The following is a 19668-nucleotide window of genomic DNA, read 5'->3' as shown; positions in this document are numbered from 1 at the left end:
AGCTTAGCACTAATTATCACAGTCAGCTATCAAATGGAATGAATATCATGTCAACCATAAAAATATTCTCCCTCTGTTGACACTGGCGGTGGTGTGAATAAAGGGGTGGGGGGTGTATTTAAAGATGTACTAGTTGTTGGAGCAGTGTTAAAGGACTTGAGGATGCATGACTCAGTTGTCCTTGATCTGACTGATGAGCGATATCACTTTTAGTATGAGTACACAGCAGTGGCTGCATGCGTAGAAAATCTGAACATCAACTAGTGCAAACCGTTAACCCATTTCAGCCTCATGAGCCTTTTCAGGTAGAATTTGGCACAAGAAACACAGAGTCAAGATTTGGTGGGAAAAATGAGTATCCAAGAGGCAAATAAACCGGAATGATGATAAGCAGGGACTGACATGTCCCTAAGCCATCATTACCCGAGAAACGCTTGGCCTCCCCTGTTGAAACCGATTTATGTGCCTCTAAAAGTTCCCAGACTTTGTACTGTCCTCACACTGGTCTTTGTAGGTTACTGTCCCCTAGCAATGTGGAAACACATCTTAGTTAGAAAAAGAGGGCTCCTGCTTTACATTGGCTAAACTGAGTGCGTTTCAGTACCACCATTCTGATATTCGGAATCAGACACAATCAAAAGCTCTTCGGGAGTGAGCTTATCACCTTCGAATGACCTTGAGGAGAACAGTCTGCTTCTGAGCTCTCTAGGAGAAGAGGGGCCTTGGAATGAGCACCCTTAGACACAAAAGATACCCAGGTCATGCGGCAGAAGAGATACCCATATCTGTTTTAGCAGGGAAAATACTAAGCAGGGAAGATGTGGAACCAAAGGTAAAATGGAATTAAAAGTTGATTTCAAAGAAGAACGTAGATTGGAAATAACTTGTGCTGATGAAGGTTCTGGGGGCATGAGAGATGTGCTCTCAACAAAAGAACATCTTCATTCTGATTTATTTTTATGTAAAGTAAACAAACACATATTTACAATTTATTTCTGGTAAAGAATGAGAACAAAGAGAAACCCATGCCCGTAGCCTCCTGCGTGTCTCAAGATGGGAGCCCTTGAGGCCCATTCTTTGCTGCCTTTCTGCAAAGCATTTAATACTAAATCTGAGATAGTCCAGATGGCTTTGTGGAAGTCCCAAGGGGATGCATTCTGAAGTCTGTCCAGGCAGCGAGGATGAACTATCAGAGTGTTCTGCACACATTAGTCATGTGACGTTTCTGTGCCTGGATGTATCCCACACTCCCGGACTTGTGGAATTTGAAGACAAATGGAGCATTTCAACCCTCACTCGGAATTTCACCTTTCACTGCGAAATGTCACTAGATTATACTATTGAGACACGGACGTCATCCACGAAGGCTGGGAGCGGGGTTTCACAGAACTCAGCTCAGAAGAGAAGAAATGTCCTGCAATGAGCAATAGAAGCAGTTGTTTTTAAAATAGAGGTTGAATGTCAGGAAGAGATTATCTTCCTGACAGCGGAGCCTGGCAGCTGAGGCACAGAGGAAAGCTCCTCGCTATCCCCACTGTCCTGAGAGACTTGGCCAGAACTTGTTCTTTGTCCTTCCATATGCACACTCTTAGAAGTAAGTGCCACTTCACACGATGAACTCTTACTAACATCAACTCACTCAACTGGGTAGAGTTCTCTTCCATATTTTCTTGATTACCAGACTTTATTATTATGATCTACAAAATTCATAAGATTTTGCTATGCTCTATGACCTTGTAGGTGCTATTGACATTCTTATTTCATTCAAATTTGGGAAATTGAAAAAAAAAAACAATGGCAAAAAACAAATAAGAATTCAAAGACTGCATTTAAGAATTGTTGTTCTTTTTTTTTTGGTTCTTTTTTTCAGAGCTGGGGACGGAACCCAGCAAGCGCTCTACCACTGAGCTAAATCCCCAACCCCTGTTGTTCTTTTATTAAACTAAATTATTATCATTTGTGCTGGAATCTTTTAATTCATTGGGTTTAATGTATGCAGCAAGGTCCCAAAAGACTGTCCCACATGAAGTGATGAAAAAACAAAGGACAATATCACAAGAGTCATACTCCAGTGAAAAATAAAAAACTACTTATAACTTACTGATATAATAGGAAAAAACCCAATGCTTATAACCAAGTGAAATGCACAATAAGAAAAATGTGTATTAAGTTCAAGGGTAACAGGGCAGAGGGATCAATCATATCCCTCAAGAATAAAACGAACTCTGAAGGTCAAAACCATTTGGCCCAGCCTTAGGGAATTAATAAGAGCTCATTAAGTAAGTGAGAGAAAAATTCTAGACAGAAGCAATGGGTACATAAAACAGCCAGAACCGAAGTTTCATAGACTTCCTAGACGTTATCAGAGACATCAATAACTCAGTACTGCTGTCACCTAAAGGATGAGAAAACCCATGACTGGGGGAGTTGGGGCCGTTCCATATGGAGCCTATAAATCTATTTTCACGTGTCTGGAATTTACTTTCTAAAATAAATACAAAAAAAAATGTTTGAAAGCCACATTTTCTGGTTTCTATTTCTGAATGATCTAAAGAGAGCAGAGAGAAGATAAGCTCAGAGGTCACTGTGAAACTTCCTTGTCAAGAAGCAAGAATAAAAATGTCTGTTTTCCAGTTCTCCTTGGAACCCATGAAAAATAACAGGGAGCGTGGAAACCAATAAAAACATCGCTCAGTAATCTAGCTGTGTATAAGAGAAATAGCCATGGATGAAGAAGAGCCACCAAATACAGTAAAAGCTGGACTGGGCTTCAGGAGAACAGTCGTGACATTGATGGGACACAGTGACATCGTATTCCACAGATCCAGTCCCAGTCTGAGCTGGGATGTCCTGATCTTGACATGTTAGACCAGATTCCAGAAGAGAGTGCAAATAAAAACGGGTCTGTAAACAAACAGCTCAAAGTCTGTCTTCCTGCAGTTAGCCACCCCAAACCAGAAGTTCTGGAAAGAACTTACCCAGTGAAAATATCACAATCAAAAAGCTACCGTGGATTCACAAAAGGACAAAGGAAACAAGAAGTGTCAGCGGGACATACCAAAGACATGAGGATATGGAGAAGTTAAGAACAGTTACTCAATCTGCTTGACAGTCGAACATGGAAAAAGTGAGAACAGAATGGAGTGGTGAGTTGGGAGAGAAACAGAGCCTTTGAGAAGTCTAGAAAGGAATGCAGTGACAGGAAACACAGAGATGGAGAGAGCCCAGGCCTGCTCAGCCTTTAGCTAGTGCGTTAGAGTAGCATAGGCTTGCCCGCCCTTTAGCTAATTAAAGAGAAAGAGCCAAAAGGCTATTTGTTGCTGCAGAAAAGAAAAAAGTAGCATAAGAAGTTAAATAATTGAAAATGTCAAAAATAAACACTTTTAATGTTCTACTATTTTAGGAATAAATTTTATTTTACCTTATAGTTTAGTTAGTGCAGCCATAAGGAGTTTAGATTCTTTTTAATTTATTCTTTCACATATTATATCCTGACCTCAGTTTCCCCTACTTCTTCTCTCAGTTCCTATCCCCATTTCCCCTCTCTTCTAGACCCATCCCTCCTCTGTTTCTCTTCAGAAAAGAGCAGGTCTCTCAGGGATCTCAACCAAACATGGAATAACAGCTTACAACAATCTAGGAATCTGGGCTCTTAAAGCAATTTTTTAAAAATGTAAATATGTGTTAAATGCAATTGTAGAAAATATCTCTAGATGTCATAGGGGCTGGGTTTATTCTCTAAAATACAGGGGTTTCTACAGAAAAGTCTGACTATGCACAACTGATGGAAGAAAGTGGAGAAGGCACAACCCATGGTCATGGCCATACAAAATGAAAAACGGATCAAGTAAATAGCAAAGACACTCTTTACACAGATGGTAAACACTATCCTAAGGTTAATGTAGACTCACAGAGGTCCTCAGAAGAGCAAGACAATCTTGAACAAAATGAACGGAGTTGGAGGCATCGCGCTACCTGATTCTAAAATGCACCACTCTCTCCTACACAAGGCTGTGTAAACCTAGCCAGAACAATAGCTGTACCTACAGACAGGTCGACATGGAAAGGTGACACTTTCATGCAGTTCTGCACCAAAACAAATGCAGGCAGCTAATGAATGCTTAGAGAAGGAGAACCTGCCTCTTCAATAGGTGAGCCCCTAATGGGTTATCTAAGACAAAGTCCAGAAACTACATACACACAAATAACAAAATTGAACTCAGCGAGTTGTACTTATATAACTGCTCATACACACATACAAACACACAATAATAACAATTACAAAATATAAAAAACGGAGCTATCGATTTAACATGAAGGGAGCAGGAGGTAACCTGGGAGGTGTGAGGGGGAAGAAGGAGAAGGGGTTATGTCATATAATTCTACTTTAATTAAAATGTATAAAAATAAATTTAAAAAGACAAAGTACATTACAAAGATACAGTAAGCAAAACAACACGCAATCTCTAGATAAACAGACCCAGAGATGGAACAGAACAGAGATAAATATCCTAAGGAAAGACACATAGATCACCCCACCAATTTGCTACAAAGACTCTAAGAACAGCCAGTAAGAAAAGTGACAGCCTTTAGTAAGTGACTCTGGAAAAACTAGAAATCTGCATATGAAAGAATAAAGTTAGAATTCCCTTACATACAGGAGTCAACTCAATATTCCATAAATGTGCGACTAGTATATGCTTAATTAAAACAACTCTAGTGGTTGGGGATTTAGCTCAGTGGTAGAGCACTTGCCTAGCAAGCTCAATGCCCTGGGTTCGGTCCTTAGCTCTGAAAAAGAACAAAAAGCAAAAAACAAACCAACTCCAGTGATTTAAAGACAAAGATGTAAGGTCTCTAAATCACAAAATTAGTGGGAAAAAGATCAATAAAAATTATCATGACTCCAACATGAACAACATGTTCTAAAATGGAACCTTAAAAGCAATAGACACAAAAGCAAAATCAGACAAATGGAACCTCCAGCACAGTGGAAAAGTTCTGCACCCCAAATGAAAAGATCAACAGACTGATGAGATAACAATTCAGAATGTGAAGAAGTATTTGCAAACTGTTATCTGATAGGGGTCAAAATTTGCAATGTAGATTTTCTCAAAGAACCAGCTCATGGGTTTTGTTGATTCTTTGTATAGTTTTTGCTTGTACTTGGTTGATTTCAGCCCTGAGTTTGATTATTTCCTGCTGTCTATTCCTCCTGGGTGTATTTGCTTCTTTTTGTTCTAGAGCTTTCGGGTGTGCTGTCAAGCTGCTAATGTATGCTCTCTCCTGTTTCTTTTTGGAGGCACACAGAGCTATGAATCATTTGCACAGCTATTAAAAACAATGATTTCATAAAATTCTTAAGCAAATGGATGGAACTAGAAAATACCATCCTGAGTGAGGTAACCCAGTTACAAAAGAACACACATGATATGCACTCACCGATAAGTGGATATTAGCCCAAAAGCTGGGAGTATCTAAGATACAATTTACAGACCACATGAAGCTCAAGAAGAAGAAAGACCAAAGTGTGGATGCTTCAGTCCTTCTTAGAAGGGGGAACAAAAACTACAGGTGAAAATACAGAGAAAAAGTGTGGTGTAGAGACTGAAGAAAAGGCCATCCAGAGACTGCCACACCTAGAGGATCCACCCCACATGCAGTCACCAAACCCAGTCACTATTGCTAATGCCAAGAAGTGCATGCTGACAGGAGCCTAATATAGCTGTCTCCTGAGAGGCTCTGCCAGAGCCTGTCAAATACAGAGGCAGAGGCTTGCAGCCAACCCTTGGACTGAGAACTGGGTCCCCAATGGAGGAGTTAGAGAAAGGACTGAAGGAGCTGAAGGGGTTTGCAACCCCATAGGAAGAACAACAATATTAACCAGACAGACACCCTGGAGCTCCCAGGGACTAAACCACCAACCAAAGAGTACACATGGACAGACCAATGGCTCCAGCTGCATATGTAGCAGAGGATGCCTTGTTGGGCATCTATGGGAGGAGAGGCTCTTGGTCCTGTGAATATTTGATGTCCCAGTGTAGAGGAATGCCAGGGCGGGCAGATAGGAGGGAGTGGGTGAGTAGGGGAGCACTCTCATAGAAGCAGAGAGAAAGGGGAAACCAGGAAAGGGAATAACATTTGAAATGTAAATAAAGAAAATATCTAGTAAAAAAAAATAATTAAATTAGAGCTCAAAAATGCATAGTGAAAAGTAATAGAAAAAGAAAAGAATCACCCAAGTGAGAGATCATAACGGGCATTTATCAAAAGATACTAAAGATTAAAAGAAAACGGGGTGGGGGGCGTTGCTCAGAATCTCACTCATCAGGAAAATAGAAGCTGAAAGCCAGAAGCACAAGATCTTATTCGGACTAAGAGCAGCCACTGTCATCAAAACATGTGCAAGTAATGATTGATGGTAAGAACTCGCATGAGTGGAGGCTACCAGGAGTTTGCAGGAATCCTGGGTGAAGAGCATGATCCACAAACTACAAAGGGTGAGTGACCACGGGGTGCACAGCCCCACAGAGTACATCTACAGTGCAACATCTGCAATGAAGGTTCAGGGACACTACAGAGGAAGATCCAGGAAGACTGGAAGAACCATAGGACCAGAACGATTCCTCCTGGATAGTGACTTCCAGATGTGTCAGAAGAGCTCCAGGGAAACATCCACTGCTTTGGATAGACGATCATGCCGTTAACTCGTATGTTCTTTTAATGTTTACTGTATATTTAAACTAATACGCACATGAGGATTTCAAAACAAAAGATGTCTGAATTCTTAAAACAATTTTTTAAAACAAGCAAACCTGTGTTGAAAGTTGTAGGTGATATCCCTAGACTTCTGGTAGATTGCGTTTATTCTCTGAAATAGAGGTTTTCCACAGAAGTATGTGAGTATATGAGATTGTCTAACTGTATGCTTTTGCAATGTATCACTGTGCTAGACTGTTCTATATGAAGGGGATTCTGAGATAATCAGACCTAAGAATACACTGACCACTGGTTACTGTATTGGGCAGTGCTGTATCTAGAGTCTGTCACTCTTAAAGCACAAGACCAAAGACCAGTCTTAAACTGCCACCCATCTACAAATTTCTATTCAAAACCTCCCATCTCTCATGTAGGCCAGTCAGTCGTAAGGCCTGAGGACAATGAAAACTATATGTCTAATTTTCTATGAGCAAAGTGACAAGATGTGATAGCAAGAGAGGTTAAATCGTGAAGACTTAAAGTGTTCATTCTTATTCCATTTCTCTCAGTGACCTTGCAGCTAAAGTAATAGACGCCATGGCCATCCTAGTCCTCATAACCTTGTTTGATGCTCTGCGACAGGTTTTGGACATATGCATTTGTGGTAGTTCCCATTCGTTGCTCTAAACTTTTAAGATTTATAAATTTATATATTTTAAATGTTAGTCTCTTCCATCACGTTCTGGGAGATCATCAGAGTGAGGGGGCCACCACATTGAGGTGGGCTTGAAATAAGCATTCAAGATGGGTATGAAAGCTAAGTCTGAGAGGCAGAGTGGAAATTCTGAAAATACCCAGAAATGAGAGATTTTCTAAGACAATAGACTGTAGGTGGGGTAGGACTCCTAGATTGATGCTCGCAGGCTTGCCCAGTATGACAAAACCATGACAGAAAACAAAGCATGGTCTCTAGGTGGCTGGATCCTGCTTTGCCTCTGCACACTGCTCAGCACACTGTGAAAAGCTGTAGCCATAAGATACACTACACGGGAGGGAATAAGGCAGCGTGCGCAGCACACATGCCCGTGCACCAGAAGGAACTGCGTGTGTGGATTTTATTAACATCCCTTTCTTGTGCTTGCCAGTAGCTAACACGACACTTCCTATAAGACTGGGTGTTACACACCCTACTCAGCACATGCTCTTAATCCCAGAACTCAGAGGCAGGTGGATCTTTGTGAGTAGAGGGCCTCCTGGTCTACGAGTTCCAGGATAACCAAGACTACAAAAGGAAGCCCTGTCTCAAAAACAAACAAACAAACAAAAACAAACAAACACCAACCTTTTAGAAGCTTCTTATCTGACTTATCAACTCTCCATGTTCTTGCCCAACCCATTCCTCCTTCCTCCCTCCCTCCCTCCCTCCCTCCCTCCCTCCCACTCTTCCTTTCTTTGTTAGTTCCTTCCTTCCCTTTCCTGGCCACAGTCCTGAGAGCTTCCTACTTCTCACTCTTTGGTAAAACCCAATCTTTTTGTAATGAAGCCCACCACATAGGTACATTCTGTTGCTATGGTGAATTTTCAGAAATATCTGGACCTGGACACTTGATGTCATTCTTAAGAGAGTATTCTGGTTGGTGTCATAAGTCACCTAAAATGTCTCAAATGGAAAACAATTTCTCATGGGACACTCTGTCCAGGCACATTTCAAGGTCCTTTTTACTACTAAAGAAATGACATTTTATGTTCCCGCTGTTCTATTGTCAATGGGTGCTGCTACAGACCTAGTGGTTTCCAGAGCCTGCTGATAGGCAAGAATCTCCATTTACATTGAGGAAACCTAGATGTGCTTTAATGCATTTCGAAAGTGGACTCTAGATTCTTTTCTCTAGGCAATGACTTTCCTCACTTGAGCTTCCACCAAAGGTCTGTGTTGTCTATCCCTAGAGGACACTACTCCATGAAGTCACATTGAGGACCTGCTGAGAAACACTGAGCCAAGCAGATCCAAGGTACAAGTTTGTTACTCTGGCCCCAGAGCATCTATAATCAAGGACAACAGGACCAAATGACCGTTGTATCGAGAATCTCCATAAACTACATAAACCCCTTTGTTTGCTTTCGCTCCTTCTGGATATGCTCATTTCTCTAAGACAATGAACAAAGCACAGATGTAAAATAGCTCAGGCGAGAAAGAGAGAGCAAGGATGAAAGTCCAGCAGCCATACAAAGTAGCATTGAGAGGAGAGAGAGAGACAGACACACTCTATTCAAGTCCCCTTCAGGGACAGCCAGAGCCTCAAAGGTATCCTTCACTACACACACAGTGGAAGGGCAGAGAATGGGGGAAGAGCACAGAGATGGGCATTGTCAATGAGGTGAAAGTCCCAAAATGCCTATCACAAACACTGGTGAGCTCTCATTTGAGGTGAGTACCCATCTACTCAATTACCACTCCATCTTCAAGATTCTCTACGCAAATACAGCCAGGGATGGCTTGTGTGCGAGCTGTGTTTGAAAAATACTGTTATTTAAAAAAAAAAGATTCTTGTGTTTACATCTATTAGGATTTTTTTAAAAAGCAATTTCATCATTAGCTTGTATGATTTGCTTTTCTTGCTGAATACTCTTCAGTTTCGGAAGGCCCTTAAATGCCCTCTAAATTGAAATGTTACTGCCACCTACCGTTCTTTTCCAGGATTGTAAACAAAACAAGAAAGGAGTTTCTTTAAAGTGACAAGGACCAGAGACCTTCAGCAAAGGAGAGTAGTAGATAAAAGAGGTCGAGTCAGGTTCACCTACTTACTCGGTATGGAGACCTGACTGCATGTGAGCATTTTAAGTCCTTGAGGAATCAGTCTTCGCAAAAGCATTTGTCAGCACGCTTCTTAAAAAGGAAAAGAAAAATGGAACAGAAAAGATCCAACCAAAGAAGACACACACAGGGGATCAGGGGTGAAACCTTCAGAAACCAGACTCCCGGCTTTAGCAATGCTTGGGGAACCCTGAAAAAACAGCTCAGGTTGAAACAAAAATCAGTTTGCATTTTGGCAATATGTGGTTTATTTTATTTTAAAATGTTAGTACATTTATTTGTGGTGGTGGGGAATACTACATGTCAGCAGAAGAACCACAATATTGACAACAGGCCAGAACAGTGCCCACACCGTCTGAGAACTGGGTTGTTTGCACAGCCCTGTTAAGAACTTAGACCAGTGCATCAATGAGAGATGCTTAGAACACTTCCCAGTATTTACTAGGAACCTGATGTGGGAATGGGGCTGACCATCCACTGAGAGGAAGAAAGGAAGGAAAGGCTGGGCTCCGGTGTACGGCACGGCATTAAGTGATAACTTTGACACTCCCTTCTGCTGCCTGAATATCCTGTTGCTATCTCCAGTAACATGGTGGAAATCCTCAGGATTTCCCAGGATGCAGCTCTGAGAAGACCAAACTGACAGCTGTTTCAGTGTTGGGCTTGGCTCCCTTTCAGAAAGAAAGAAATGATATTTTTGGGTCCTAGCAAAAGTGTGCCCACTCTTCTGATAGCTCCAGAATGCTCTAAAGGGCTCTCAATAATCCTGACTGAAGAACTCGTCCCTTTAGCAGAGAGGCAGTAACAGATGGTGGAACTAGCATCCCTTGTCTGCACGGTCACTTAATTCAGCTTTGCACACCTTCCTCCATACCCTGTATCCCTATTCCACTTACCAAACTGATGAGAGCCAATACCCTCCTGTAATTGGACTAAAGAGGGCTGGCTGTCCAGAAACCCATGGCACAGAGCACTGGGTACAGGCATAAGGCTGTTCCCAGGGGAGACAAGACGGGCTGTGCACACAGCCTCCACGTTTACCACAGTCTTGGAGAGACTGTTTTATTCTAATTGGCCCAACAGCACTCCAGCTTCTGCATGCAGGAAGAGACGGAGTTGACACTGTGTAGTTTTAAATGATACCGAAGCAGCTTCATCACACACACACACACTCACACACTCTCACACACAAACACACACACACTCACACACACACTCTCTCACACACATACACAAACACACACACACACACACACACACACTCACACACACACACAAACACACACACACTCACACACACTCACACACACTCACACACACATTCACACACACAAACACACACACACACAATTGCTAACATTTTGCCAGCTTCTCATAATGCCTGAAGGGCAAGCTGTTGTGGAAGGCAAAGCTATCCTCTCTGCTCTGGTTTTACTTTATTTTACATTTTTGGTAGTTTTATCTTATGTTCATGAGTGTTTGCTGGCATGTATGTCTGTGCATCACATACGTGCAGTGCCCACAAGGCCAGAAGGCTTTGAGTCTCCTATGACAAGAGATACAGAAGGCTGTGAGCCACCGTGTGGGTGACAGGAGTAGAAACCAGGTCTCTAGAAGGGCAGCTTGTGCTCTTAACCACAGAGCCACCTTCCCTCTGCTTTGTTTTTGAAGAATATTCATTGAGTGCCTTGCAGTCCCTGTCCACTGTTCCCAGCCTACTTGGTAAGCCAAGACACAGTGTGCTTTCTGCACATTAAAGGTTCCACGCTTAGATCCACTTATGAATGTCTGGGACCCTGTACATGCAGACTCTAGATATTAGGATTCCTTTGAGTCCAGTTATCTCCTTCTCCATTCAAAAACACCTAAGTGTCTTGAAGGGCCAAGTAATTAAGAAAACCCCAAATACCAAGGAAAGGAGTAGGGAAAAGTATCTCATGGCACATGCTGCTCGAAGAAACCATTTCTGGCTACCCCTATTTCCCATGGAGCTCATCACAGTGGCTTCTAACTCCCCATACCCATTATCAGAACTGCCTACCTTTGAACCTGTGAGATATCCACAACTCATCTAAGGAATATGGGTACATTTTCATTATTTCGCTACAAACTCTCCCTAGATCAAATAGAAGCCTGGAACATAAACATGGATTGCAGAGCTTGACAAACGCACTCAGCCCTTTACCTAGTATTTTGTGGCAATGCGGATAGGGGTAGGTTCACCACAGCAACCCATCAGCTACTTTAAATCTTCTTGCTTCAGTCTCCGGAGCAGCAGTCTTTTTGTAGGCCTGTGCCACCAACCCAAGCAAGCCTTTTCTCTAATATCCAGCATTCATTCATTCATTCATTCATTCATTCATTCATTCATCCCTCAAGCTTCGTTATAGGCTGCTATTCCAGATACAGCACAATGTGTTGTGGGGACAAAATTAGCAACACACAATTTGGCTAGTGAGGGAACATATATGACTTAAAGAAGCCTCCAGTTGCTTTGAATGCATTCCAACCACTGTTGCCCAGGTCTGAATAGGTAAGGTTGCCAACTTTTACAAATGAAAAAAAATAAATAAATAAAAGAACCACTTAACAGTGGTAATGATTCCAGTGCTGTAATTTCTGAGAAAATTTGAAACTAATAAAACTGGAAAGGCAGAATTTCCTGGCAGCATTTTCAATACAACATGTGTTTTAATGTTGGCACACATCTCCCCCAACCCTTTCCCCACTTACAATGCCAGTAAAAACAAGACCTGCTTACCCAAACCCTGTGATGGCTACTCGGAATTGGAAGCATGACTCAATTTCCCCCCATTTCTCCAATTTTTTTGAGAAGTGGTCATAAAAAGAAAGTGAAAATATCTTATTAGATACTTTTGACACATATAGGGACAGGATATCTCGTGTGCTTGGCTCTCAAAGGTAAGCACTTGAGAACAGCAAGGAGATAAACAAGACCAAAGAGAGATGTGCCTTTCCCGAATGTTTCCCTGCTGGGGTGATTATCCAAGGTGATCAGACTTAGGCCAGCCAAAGGTGAGCAGGGAGGAGACCCAAATATCTTCCCAAAACATATGTCAGGGAGGATCTCTGTCCTGACGGCACTGACGCCAGCTCACAGCCCGGCAAAACCCACACCCCACTAAGAGGATTAATTTTCTCCTCCTTATCTGACTGTGATGCTCAAAGGGTATTTCCACAGTCCAAATCCTCACCCAATCGTTCATCTCCCTCTGGGTACCCGGAGCTTTGACAATGAGCACACTCCCCATTTTTCCTAGGCTCGGGTCATAACCTAATATTTTCAGAGGAAACTGGGGAAACAAAGTGGATGAGAACCAGAGAGGCATGAAGCTATTTCTTTTACATCAGCCGAGAACATGTGGTTCTTCTAGAAATGGGGGAGGACTTGAGTTTGTCGTCTTGACATCATGACTCTGAGTTGTAAACTATATGGAAAGGGCCAGATTTTTTATTTAAAGTATGATGATGCGTTTTGGCTGTCCTTGAATGGTCTCTTAGTTACAGATTTCTTTAAACATAGCCAGACAAAGTGATTTTAATTATCACTGAGTGTTCTCCGAGGGACATTTCTAATTCTATAAAGAAAAAGTTGGTATTTACCAGCTCTTGTGAAATGGTGCAGTAAAATATGCCTAAGAATCAATTTTTTAAAAAATTCATACTATTTACATATAAAAAATAAAAATAGAGTGTAAGGGAAGGAGCGAATCCTGATTTCTAGTTTTCTCTTAGCATATATCCATTATGACATGTATCAGAGTGAATTACAGCCAATGGTTTCTATAAGATTTCCCCTACTAAATATAAGCTCTTCAAGGGCAGTATGCTTCTTATTTAGACTTGTATCTCCAGCGCCTCTCATGGGTACAGAAGGTGACCAGTATTAGTTGGTTCAGTAGTTGAGTGTATTTCCTAGAAGTAAAATGGAATCGTAAATCAGACTTCACGCACCATAGTACCTCAAACTTGCTAACAGTGACTCTTGTCTGAGAGTGAACTATTATGCCAATCACGGAGCTCTATCAGCCTCGATCAGCTGACAAGGCAACAGATAAATTCTCAGACACAGACGTCTCCATAATGGTTTCATATGGTTTCAGAATGAACTCAGTATCACTTCTCATTAATGTCAGGTAACAGCCTGTCCTGGGGCGGCACACGACAGCCTCACCCTCCTGTCTTAGATCAGGGCCCAGGCAGTCCCCTCTTACTTGGGGATATTCTGTCACCTTGGACCTTTCAGGCCTAGGAGTTGGGGATAATAATATATTATTATAATAAATATGATATAATAAATGAATGCTTGTTTTTCCATCAATTTAGGAGCGGCTCATAAACCAGAAATCTGAAACCTGAAGATTTCTGTTTCTCGGAAACTGCGTCCCATTCTGGGTCCTGCTCCTGCCACCCCCAGTGGACTCAAACGCTAGTCCTCCATGTTTTCAGAGTGCTCACAGCACACTGCAGTTCTCATTTCTTTTCCTGCCTCAGAGATGCAGAGATGAGCATTCCAAATTTGATAAATATTGTCTAAAAACAAGATACGAGCCTAAATAAGAATTGCATCTTTTAAATTCCTCCGTTCAAACAAAACACAGTGTCACCCAGGGCAATCATGGCACAATTAACGATTAGGGCAAAATCTCGAAACAAGATCCAATGCAGTTATACTAAGTCACTAGGTAGCTTAGGGTGATCTTGCACTTGAGCTTTCCCTACCACCACCCCTGGGTGTGAACTCACATTGAGGAGGTGTTGTTATTGACCCAGCACTTCGTACACGCCAAGCAAGGAGTCTACGAACTGGGCTACAGCCCCACCCACATGCGATCTCAACTAAACATCCTTAGACACACAAACTAATTTGCTAAACCTTAAGGCAAATTCATCATGATCCTAACAGGAAAATGTGTCGGGAGCCATTGCCAATTTACTTCAAAATCAGTTCTTCACTATAGCCCTGTGCTCTCTTCTCAGGTTTTGAAGACAGTGTGCATGCTGTGCGTCCATGTTTGGAACCAGAGACCGTCTTTGTGGAGCTGTGTGCGCATGGGCATGTACACGCCCCAAATGCTCATGATGCCGAATGGAAAAACAGTAGGAACTCAATAAGATAGAGCAGTGACAAAAACAGTTCTCCCCTTCCATGGCTCCCCTCTCACCGTTCTTGAACAAGGAAGGAAAATAATGCATCTAAGGAACCCAGTGCTCAAAAACAAAGAGAAAAGACCAAGAAGGTCCAAGGGGTCTTTGGCCAGGGAAAAAAGCCGGGGGGTGACCTCAGTGCTGTGGATGAGGAATGAGCAGGGTAAACTTTCCCCATCCCTTGCTGTGTGTGTGTGTGTGTGTGTGTGTGTGTGTGTGTGTGTGTGTGTGTCTGTGTGTGTGTGTCTGTGTGTGTGTGTGTGTGTGTATAGGGGGCAGAATTCTTTCCAGAATATTGACTCTCTTATTTATGTTCTCAAAGAATCAACTCTTTTTTCCAATGTAATTCTTAGTCATTTATTCCTTTATCTTTACTGTTTGGCTCCTTTCCTACATCTTCATGCATTTTAATTAATTAATTAATTTTACATCTCCACCAGTTTCCCCTCCCTCCCATTTCCTTCCCCATCCATTCCTCTTCTGTTTCCCTTCAGAAAAGGGGAAGCCTCCCATGGATACCAGCCAGCCATGGCATATCAAGCTGTAGCATGTTTTTACTCTTAACTGAGCTTCTCCTGTCAAACAAAACGTTGGCGTATTTGCATTCAATAACTTTTATTGACAAATGATTTATAGTCACAAATCATTCGGAATGTTTTTAGCATGTCAAATTCTGAGAGATAACACTTATCAGCTTCAATACTTTTGACTTGTTCTTCAGGAGTCTGTTGCTTAATATCATCAAGGTAATGACATTAAATCTGTTTTTGTTTCCATGTTGATTGAGGCTTTCAGGCTGGTCTAGCAGACACCAGTCTCATTGCGATAATTAATCATCTTCTTTTCATGTATTTATTACTCAATATTTCTTCTGTGAAAATACTTTGCAGCATTAAGAAGCTTTAAAAATGCATGCATGCATGCACACACACACACACACACACACACACACACACAATCAACACAGAAAGACAGTTATCAAGATGCTGTAACTGGAGAGGAAAGGGTTTAGGCTAATACTTCCAGGTCACAGTTCATGATCAAGGGATGTCTAGATAGGAACTCAAGCAGGGGCTTGAAACACAAACCATGGAGGAATGGTGCTCTCTGGCTTACTTACTGACTTGTTCTCTGGGTTATGCTCAGCCAGCTTTTAGCCCACACTCACCTACCCAGGAATGGTACCTCCTTCATCAATTAATAAAAAAGACACTACGATGACTGTTCCATGTCTGGAGATCCATGGATTCAATCAAGCAATGATAAAAAATTATTTGAGTGAAATGTTATTTGTAGTGAGCATATATGGCTCTCCTTGTTCTTCCCTAAATGATACTACAAACACCTATGGAGCATTTATCTCATATTAGGTAGCATGTATGTAAGAGAAGTGGATTATTTACGAGCACTGAACCATTTTACATAAAGCACTTTGGTATCTGCTGTAGGTCAGAGAAACATTGGTGAACCTAAGAGTTCAATCCGACATAGGTTGTTATGGGAGTGCTACATGGATGTGCAGTTCTTGGAAGAATGCCAACTATTTCAGAGACAACTTCTCATATGTTACAGCGTGTATAAGAGCATGCTCACAGAGGACACTGGCTACAGATGCCTAGATTGAAGTAATAGGAAACCACAGACACACTGAAGCACTCAGCTGGTCTGGAAAGGCTTAATATTTATTTCTGCAGATAATTAAAAGTCTAATTTTCCAATAAGCCTGCCCACAGATAGATGGCCACTTATTTAGCCATTCACGGATGGCTGAGTCATTCCTGTTCACAAGCCCTAATTCTGTACAAAAAGGAAATGGAAAAACACTCTGAATTGTAAGCAATCAAAAAGCCACCCGGAACCAACAACATGGTTTAATTAAAAAGAGAAAACCCATAGCAATTCATTTTTTCCCTTTTCCTCCTCTCATAAAAAAAAAAAATAAATAAGAGGTCATACAAGTAATTAAAATGAAGTCTCCTTTTGCCCTCGGGGTGTCTGAGTAGAACCTTTGCCAATGAAATAATTAGCTTGAGATTTCTCATTTTTCTCCCTTTGTCTTGGGGAAATTGCTTCTGGCCTTTCTTAAGAAACGATGCCGTGTCTTGCCTCTTCTTTAACTGTAGGTTCCTAAGAAGCTCAGTAATCTTGTTATTCTGTGGGAAGGTAAGATTGAATGTTTTAAAGTCAGAATCACTATTTGATGAGAACCCTGTACTTAACTGAAAAAAAAAAATCAGTTTCATAAATGACAACGTTCTTCTCTAACTTCTGAGACGGGATGATTGTCCTGAATTAAAACTGGGTATAAATAAGTTTATGACCTCAGATTGTACTCTATAATGTGTTCCTGTAGCAAAATACGGGCAGGTAAGATGATTCGCGTAGCACAAAGTATCAACTTTTCTGCAAAATTCCAAGCAGCACAGTGCTTTCCAACCATGATCGCACCTGAAGAAAAAGGATCAGACGTGCCTACACACAGGAGTTGTATTTGTTTCGCCATACATGCCACATCTACACATAAATAGCACCTGCCTTGTCCTAGTTCTCTTATGTCGTCTTAGAGGAGGAAGCATTAATTGTAGCTCACAATTCTAGGTTACAGTCCACCATTGTGAGGGATTCGGGGTGGAGGGACCTGGAAGTAACTGTCATGTCTCATTTATACTCAAGAGCAGAGAGAGATAAATTAATGCATGTAAGCTGACTGCTCAGCTTTCTCTTCCTTCATAAAATCCAAGACTCGAACTGAGGAAATAGTACCACCCACCATTAGACTGGCCCTTCCCACACCAATTAACATAATAAAGAAAACTGCTCACAAGCAGGCCTATAGGCAGGCACGATCCAGACAATCCTACACCGAGACTATTCTCAGGTGATTCTAAATTATAACAAGCTAACAATTAAAACTACCAGACCACTGTAGGAAAGAAAAGCAACTACTGGACAGTATTGCATAGAGCACATACCTACATTCAGAAATGGAGGCAAAGCAACAAATCCTAGTAGTCACCCAATGAAACCCTGTGTGCCCCTTCCTGGCTATTCAAAGCTCTGCTGTGTGTCTTCAGGGTGCAGTTCACAGGGGCATCTGACATACTCTGGTCTCCAGGAACAAAAATATTAGTGAGGTTAAAAGCATTTCAGACCCAGGTGCACAGTCTCAAGGTCGCTCACAAGGGAGAAAAATAGAAGGTGGAGATCCGCCAAGGTGCTGCGTGCAGGGAAACCTAAGCCAAGTAAGTGTCAAGAGCGACAGAGACGCGAGACAGCTTGGGTACCACAGAAGACAGCTCTTGCTTCAGTCCCCGCTCCCCCAGCAATTACAACAGCACAAAGGCAAACAGCAAGACCCAGCTTAGTAGCCTCTGGGTCCTCTGACATGCATGATGTTCTCGGCAATAGAACTTACCTTCCACCTCTGGGGAAGAACCAAGCCAAGTGTAGTAGCAATAGCATGGTGTATGGTGTTCTGGGATTCTCTTGGACAACCCAGACCAACAACTCAAAGGAGGGCTTCTTATACCTGCTATTGTGGTTTTTCTTAGGTGGTTTATGGTTCTTATAAAATTGATACTATTCAGACTGAACAGGTTACACACACACACTACCACTACCACAAACAACAACAACAACAATTTATAAAAAAAAGAGATAATGAATTTGAAAGAAAGTGAGGAGGGGTCTAAGGGGGAGAGTATGGAGGGAGGAATGGAGAAGTGAAATGATGTAAATGATTATAATCTCAAAGAGACTCACTGTAGCACTCTGGAGTGGCTGAAGTCTTTCAGATCTGAGTCCTCATAGTGGGGTGTGATCATCCCACTGTCACTCAGCATACGTTTCCTCAGGGCAGGGTTCCACCAGTCAGACAGCCTGGGGCAAAAGTGGCACCAGAAAGTAACTGTACATCTTACTCTGCTTTTCTCTTATAATGATCTTGTCTTAAACATGAGAGCGGAATCCATTTTTACTAGGTACATACTTCATATTCATCATTTCTCAACAGCCCTGAAAGTAACTCGTATGATTTTATCCTTTTTTAAGTTCAGGCACTTTGACCTGAAGATTAAACCATTTTACTACAGGTGACATGAGTAAAGAATTAAAGGAGCCAGGCACAGAAATATAACTTAGAAAATGAGAAAGCCCAACCTTGTTCTTAGCATCTTTGTTTCCGGAAGGCACTGTGGCTGAGAAGTAAGAAATCAAGGGTGGATTGATGGTCTAGTGGATTTTCAGGCCACTCTGTGTTTGTATTTAAGTGACAAAACTCTAACCCAAAAGAAAACTGTCCATTTGGGTGATGACTTGGCATAGAAAGAGGGAAGGCCCAAAGCTACCTTAACAGATGGCTTCATCCTCATCAAATAAATATGAGTCTTTATTGTGTAGGGTGGGTTGTAGGTACCAGCATCTGCCTCTTCTTCAGAGGCAGGGCATCAGGCTGGGTTGTCTCTGGGACAGAAACTTGATTATGCTCTGTCATTGTGGACACACAATGTTCATTTGCTATGGGTGCCTGCATATGCTCTCACGGGCAACCATTATTGCAGCCGTCACTCCCACACACCAGGGAGCTACTTTCTATTAGTTCTACACTCCACGAGGACACGGACATTTGTCTCTTCTCACTTTTGCACTATTGGCTCTCACATGTTTACACTAGTATCTGGTGCTCAACAACTCCCAGGAAGTATTTTTGAACTGTGAAATGTTTTCTTTAAATAACTTAGACACAATGCAAAGTCCTGATTTCTTTAGCAAACTCACCGCAGACTGGGCACTGTGATTTTGCTATGAATATAACTATAGTGTCGATTGCTTTAGAAACTTCTGTAAGGCATGTGGGAATGCTTGAATGCTTTTTTTTTTGTAACTTCTGTAAGGCATGTGGGAATGCTTGAGTGCTTTTTTTTTTTTTGTAAACTTTTCCAATTTTCAATTTTGACTCAGTTTCAAACATTCTGTTTTTAAAAAGA

The 19668-nt window shown here is 41.7% G+C and overlaps 1 protein-coding gene across 8 annotated transcripts in view; it reads right to left on the bottom strand.

Annotated features, from left to right (window-relative positions):
- Positions 1-19668, bottom strand: part of Dgki (diacylglycerol kinase iota) — a 441511-nt gene that overhangs the window by 50254 nt on the left and 371589 nt on the right. For all 8 annotated transcript variants that reach the window (XM_032906753.1, XM_032906748.1, XM_032906750.1 and 5 more), the window contains one exon: positions 18446-18562. In XM_032906753.1, coding sequence (XP_032762644.1) covers positions 18446-18562 — 117 coding nt within the window. The remainder of the gene's footprint in view (positions 1-18445; positions 18563-19668) is intronic.

Source organism: Rattus rattus, chromosome 6 (genome assembly GCF_011064425.1).
Source record: "Rattus rattus isolate New Zealand chromosome 6, Rrattus_CSIRO_v1, whole genome shotgun sequence".
Taxonomy (NCBI): Eukaryota; Metazoa; Chordata; class Mammalia; order Rodentia; family Muridae; genus Rattus; species Rattus rattus.
Note: the sequence above shows the minus strand (reverse complement) of the source record. Positions and strands in the feature narration are given on the sequence as shown.